The sequence below is a fragment of the Papio anubis genome, chromosome 17, assembly GCF_008728515.1.
Source record: "Papio anubis isolate 15944 chromosome 17, Panubis1.0, whole genome shotgun sequence".
Lineage (NCBI taxonomy): Eukaryota > Metazoa > Chordata > Mammalia > Primates > Cercopithecidae > Papio > Papio anubis.
Window position 1 is genome coordinate 3,520,097 of NC_044992.1, and position 6,000 is coordinate 3,526,096.

At 62.4% G+C, this 6,000-nt stretch overlaps 1 protein-coding gene across 6 annotated transcripts in view; it reads right to left on the reverse strand.

Moving 5' to 3' along the window:
• CAMKK1 (calcium/calmodulin dependent protein kinase kinase 1) overlaps positions 1 to 5,772 on the reverse strand; it is a 32,089-nt gene extending 26,317 nt beyond the window's left edge. For 2 of the 6 annotated variants that reach the window (XM_021928573.2, XM_021928571.2), the window contains exon 1: positions 5,674 to 5,772. Coding sequence is in view for 2 of the 6 variants with exons in the window: in XM_031657278.1 (XP_031513138.1) it covers positions 1,274 to 1,830 (557 nt within the window). In the remaining 4 variants the exon portion in view is untranslated. Of the gene's footprint in view, positions 1 to 1,273; positions 2,449 to 5,673 lie in introns of those variants that run through there. The other 4 variants (XR_004179310.1, XM_031657278.1, XM_021928572.2 and 1 more) reach the window with 4 other exon arrangements.
• Between the last annotated feature and the right edge of the window lie 228 nt (positions 5,773 to 6,000).

Sequence of the window (6,000 nt, forward strand, 5' to 3'; positions counted from 1 at the left end):
CCCAGATTTCCCAGGCTCACAGCAGGGTTTGGAGGTAGACCGAGGGTAAGGGTGAGGTCCAGACCCCCTGTGCCTGGTATGCAGTGTGTTGAATGAGTGGGAGCCTGGAGGTGGTGGGGGCTGGTGCTGACATGGAGAAAGGAAGAGAGAAGGCTCCACACTGGGAACAGGAAAAGGCACGGAAGCTGGAACCCAGAGGAGTGAGAGGGAGTTGGTGAGGCTGGAGTATCAAGGAGGCCTCCCTGGAGGAGGTGAAGGAGGTGAGGAGGCTGAGTGAGGGTAGAGTATCAGGGACGCCTTCCTGGAAGAGGGGGCGGGAGACAGTGAGTGTGGCTGTGACACAAGGAGGCCTCCCTGGAGGAGGTGAGAAGAGACAGTGAATGGGGCTGAGACATAGGGAGGCCTCCCTGCAGGAGGTGAGAGGCTGTGGCATAGGGAGGCCTCCCTGCAGGAGGTGAGAGGCTGTGGCATAGGGAGGCCTCCCTGCAGGAGGTGAGAGGGACAGTGAGTGGGGCTGGAGCTTCGGGGAGAGCTTGGAAACCAGACGGCATAGCGAGGAGGAAGCCAAAGCTGGGAACACCCTCCAGGCCCCGCCAGGCTCCTCCCAGCAGGTGGCCCACCCCTCTGCCCCGTCCGCTCACTCCACAAGCCATGTTTTTCCCTCCCGAATGTAAGTTTCATGAGATTAGGGCTCTCATCTGCCTTGTCTCCAAAAGATCACCAGCGCCTGGCGTGTGATAGGAACGCGATAAATATTTGTTGAATAAATGAGTGGTTGCCATAGTGATCGTTACAGCCCTGTCCCCATTAGACAGATGAGAAAGCAGCCGCAGAGACGCAACCCCATCAAGCCTCAGGCCCCAGCACACATAAGAGAATGAACTCCAGGGCTGGGAGCTCCTGCTCTTTGGCCCTAGGCAGGGCAGAAGCCATAGGCTGCCCGGGCCCATAAAATTTGCATATTTCCTAAAGGTTGCCATTCCAGCAAAAGGCCATCCTCCTTTACCCTTGAACACCTTTCCCTACTTTTCTTAGATAGGTAGAGGGAGGCCCAGCGGGTGGGGATGGGCCCGGAGTCACCCAGCAAGTCAGGGCAGAAGGGCTTCCTGTTCCAGCCTGAGCCCTGTTACCCGGTTTGGCGCCCAGGCTCTGAAGCCAGGCAGCCAGGCAGCCAGGCAGCACCCTTTCCTGGCGGGGAGCCCGTGAGCAGGTGGCCTCGCCTCTGTGTCTTGGGTTTTCCTCACCCGCAAAATGGGGTTCTAGTGGGTCTCACCTCACGCACGTGCTGAGATGCTGAGGAGGGAGTGCGCGTAAGGCACTCAGAACAGGGCCGGCCACAAAGGAGGCACCGTAAAAGTGAGTTGTTGTGGTGCTGTCGCTGTTGTGATTGCTGGGACACGCTGTGGCCCAGATGGATGCGCGGGCGGGCGGAAGGCGGCTGCGAGGGCTGACGTCAGGCTCTCCGTCCCTCCCTCCCGCCTGGATCAAATTCAGGTGACTAAGCGTGTCTGCGAGGGAGGCGGCCGCCGGGGAAGGCCCAAGGTTCTTGCCGCGTGTCCGGGAGACAGGGCCTGGCGCCCCGGCCGCGCGTCTGCACAGGAGGGAATATGTGCACACGGGCTGTGGGCCTGGGGTGGCGGTGTGTGTCTGTGTGTGTTGTGGTCCCCACACAGGAGCGCATCTGCATGGAGATGAAAACCTCGGTGTGATGTGTGTGTGTGCAGGTGTGCTTATGTGCGTGTGTGCCTGCAGGTCTCTGTGTACATATGCCCAGGGTAGGGGGGTGACCTGTACCCCTGGGGGTCCTGGGAGCCTGATCCCAGAGCGCATATCTGGACTTTCCCCTGTAGTCACTAGGCCCACCAGCCTGGCACTGCCTGCTAGGCTGGGTTCTGTGCCCCAGGCAGAAACCCAAGCCCATCTGGGGGCTCACGCAGGGGGTGTCTCAAGGCCCTCCCCAAGCTCAGGCCTCAGTAGATACTTTGTAGAAAGTTAATTCAGTGGATAATTAGGGCCATGTGGGCAAACAGAAAGATGGACAGAGAGGCTGGGACCCAGGCCCATGGTACAGCAAGGATCCCTACGGGCCTGGGCACTGGCTTAGTCCTGTGGCCAAGAATGGCCAGACTCAAGCCCTCCCTCTTTGGGAAAAACGACTTCAGTCCCGTCCTCCCAGACTGGGGACCTGCTGCCTCGGACAAGTCATTGAGCCTCTTGGAGCCTCAGTTTCCTAACATGTGAATCAAACAGAGGGCCACCGTCCTGCCAACTCCCAGGGCGATGGGACGAACAGAATGAGGTGTGGACACAGGAGTAGTTTGTGCCAGAGCCCTGTTGGGCGGGGATGTGGCTGTGTCTAGAAGCATCCAAGAGAGCCTTGATGTACAAGGTCCAACCCCACCTCTGCCCCCGGCTCCAAGATGGCCTGGCACATACCCACCACCCAGGTTTCTTCTCCCAGGCTGTGCCCCACCCCCCAAGTGTCTGGCCACTCCCAAGGAATGTGGGTCCCTGGCTCCAGACGCCCGCTTGGCCTGGCTTCCTCCTCAGGACATGCCCCATCCAGCTGTATCCCTCAAAGGAGTCCCAGAGCAGGGCAGAGCAGGCAGACCCTGCTGCCACCCACGTGGGTTCGAGCAGCTCCGCCTGGGAGGACTTCAGGCCCTGGTCAGGCCTCATGCTGAGCTCTGGAGGGCCGCTGTGAACCCCAGTGCCAGGCCGAGGCAGAGGACCAGCTATGTCCAGGCAAGGGGATGGACAGCCCTTACCAGCAGAGGACCGAACAGAAGGGAAAGCCGCAGAGGTGGCGGCCCCCCAGGCCAGACACAGAAGGTGGTCCTCACATCCCTGGGCCGCCTCACTGGAGCCGTGTTTATGATCCTGACGAGTGTCTGGATGGCTCTGGCAACGGGTGCCCTCCGCAGCTCCCGCCCCCACCCAGGATGACTCAGTCCCCTTGAGGGAGGCCCAGGCATCTGGTGCCAAGTCATGCTTGACGACTCCTGCTGTGAGGACGCCCGCTCCCACCATCCTTGGGGAGCCCCCAAGCACTGATGCGGGCTCTTGCCTGACTCAGCACAATTACCCCCAGTGCATCGTCCTGGCCCACCCACAGAGGCTGATGGTCCTCAGGCCTCATCCTGTGCCCCTGCTCATCCTCCACACCAGGTCTGTGCCTCCAGCCCCACTCTTTCCAGCTAGCTGCCGCCTGCCCCTCCGTGTTCCCGAGCAGCTCAGATCCAACAGGGCCCAGATTCAACTCAGCATCTTCCCCAAACCTGCTCATCCTCCGTCTCCATTGCAAGATGGGTACCACATCCTCCCCATTCTTTTCTGACCCAGGCCAGCAATCCAGGAGCCGTCCTTGTCACTCGTCCTTTCCCTGTTGCCCATCCTCACTCCCCACAACCCCACACTTACTCTCCACTCCAGCCACACCACAGCTTCCCAAACTGCAGACTCTGTCCTGCTGCCAGGCCTCTGTACAAGCTGTGCTTCTGCCAGGAACACACGTTCCTCTCCTCTGCAGCCTGGAGGACAGCTCAGCCATTGCCTCTTCTGAGAGCCCTCCCTGATCTCCCCACTACCAGCTGGGTGAACTCACAAGCCGAACCCCTTAGAAGTCCAGATTCCGACTACTGCTTCGTTCCCCGCCACATGGGTCTTCCCTGACTCCAGGCTCACACCTCCACCTCACCCTACCCCATCCTCCACACCAGTCGCTAGAGGGAGGATTTCCAACATGCAAATGTGGTTACAGTTCTCCCAGACCCGGCCTTCCAGGAACTTGGAATGTCAGGGACAGAGGAGCAGAAGTGGCCTCAGATTGGGGATAAAGGGGGGGGGGTCACAGGCTAGGAAGCCGCCAGGGACATGGACATCTGGGATACAAGCACAAATAGTCACAGCGCACCTACTGCCTGCCAGGCTCTGTGCAAGCCTGTGTGGGGAGACACAGCAGTGAACCAAAAAGACCAAGTCTCTGCTCTCATATCGTTTAATTTCTCGTGGAGGCAAGGAGCAACGACCAAGAAAGCCAGTGATTCAGATACGATATGTCAAGTGGTACATACTGTGAAGAAAAGTACAGCAGAGTAAGAAGGATCGAGAGAAAGGGGCTGGGAGATGCTGCTGCTAACAGTGTGGTTCAGGAAGGCCTTTTGGGTGCAGGATTGGAGCAGACACCTGAAGGAAGCAAGGGGGAGGAGGCGGTATAGCTATCTGGGGAAGGGCATCTCAGGCGCAGGGACCAGCAGGTGCAAACGCCATGGGGGGACAGTGCTTGATCTGTAAGAAGAACAGCAGGGAGGCTGAGTGGCTGGTGTGGAGTCTTCCCCACGTAAGCGGCACCTGACAGCAAGAGGAGTTACGTCTGGAGAGAAAGGCCCCTCATTCACTGTGCTGGCCTCAGGGATGGCTTCCTGGAGGAGGTGGCACCTGAGCTCTCTTCTGAGCACTCAGCAGGATTTCAGGACTGACGAGGAGAGGATGGAACTTCACACTATGCGTAGCAGAGTCATTTCCTGGCTGGGACTCAGGGCTTGGTTTGGGGGTAAAGGTAGCTTGGTGGACAGAGCCCAGGAGGCCCCCAAAGGCAGGTGGAGGTTGTGAGCAGGGGAGTGCCTCAGTTAGGTGAGGTTTAAAACGACTCCCGTGGCTGCTGTGAGGACTGACGGTGGGAGACCTAGGAGGAGGCGAAGGGTCCCCAGAGTGTGTGCGCCTGGGACACAGTGGAGGGTCAATTTGTATGTACTGGAGGAAAGAGGGCAGGGCTTGGGGCGGCCAGTGCCACTTCCCTGGGATCCTCCAGTGCACAAGCTGTGTGCCCCTCCCACACTCCTGTGCCCGCCCTGCAGACACCACCAAGATGAGGTCCTGGGGCCTGTGACACAGCCTTCTCTGCACAGCCCTGCAACGCCCTCAAGACTTGAGCACACCCCCTCCCCTGACAGGCACACGCCCGTGTCCGCGTGACCCGCCCTCACACACCACTCCATCCTGTCCTGCACCCCCCACGCAGACACAGGCACACTCCCGCGTCCACGTGACACACGCACACCCGCCTCCAAACAGCACACGCAGGTCCCCGCGCACGTGGACACCCCCCCCCCCCAGCCACCAGCCCTGCGCCTCCCGGGCCTCGAAGCTGCGGCGCCCGCCTCTGCCGCCCCCTCTCGCCCCAGCCAAGGCAGGACCCAGCGCAGCCAGAACCGCGCGCCGCCGCCGCCCCATTCATCTCCCACCCCGCCCCCGGCTCCTGCAGGAAGACGCTCCGGAGGGCCGTGGGAGGAGCGCTCCGCGGAGAACCGCACGTGGGTGCCCCGGGCCGGGCCCACTCAGCACAGACGCGGCCTCCACCAGGAGCCGGGCGCGGGGGACGGTGCACCCGGGATGGATGCGGTCGGCAGACAGAAGCGGGGAAGAACGCAGACGGCGGGGCGCCCGCGGCGATGCGGTCCCGGCGGCCGGCGCAGACCCGAGCAGACTCCCCGAGGCACCCCGCAGACCCGGCCCCGCAGACAGAAGGGGAAGGATCCCCTCCCTGACCAGATCCCGGCTCCCTCGTAGACGCGGCCTCGCAGACCCCCCGCCTCTCCCTTGCAAGCTCGGGGCAGGTGTTAAGGCGTTCGTCCTCCCGCTCCGAGCCCGCGTCCCCTCCCCGCCGATCCCTACCTGGGCGCCGGGCGACAGTCTCCGCGGCCCGGCGGGCGGCCCCGCTCGCTCCCCGCCCCGCCCCACCGCCTAGCTGGGGCCCAGATCGCCGAGCTCAGCCCGCGGGCGCCGCGGCTCCGGGCAGCGCTCGCTGCCCCGCCCACCGCCGCGCCCGGCTCGCGCTCATTGGTCGAGGCGAACGGCCCCGCCAGCGCCGCCCAATCGGAGCCCGGGACTCCCGCCCCCTCCTGGACTAAGGGTCCGCGGCGGGCGACGCCGGAGGGGCCCTCCCTGCCCTGCGGCGGGACCGATCTCGCCACGCCCCCGGTGTCCTGGGGTCCTCGAAGT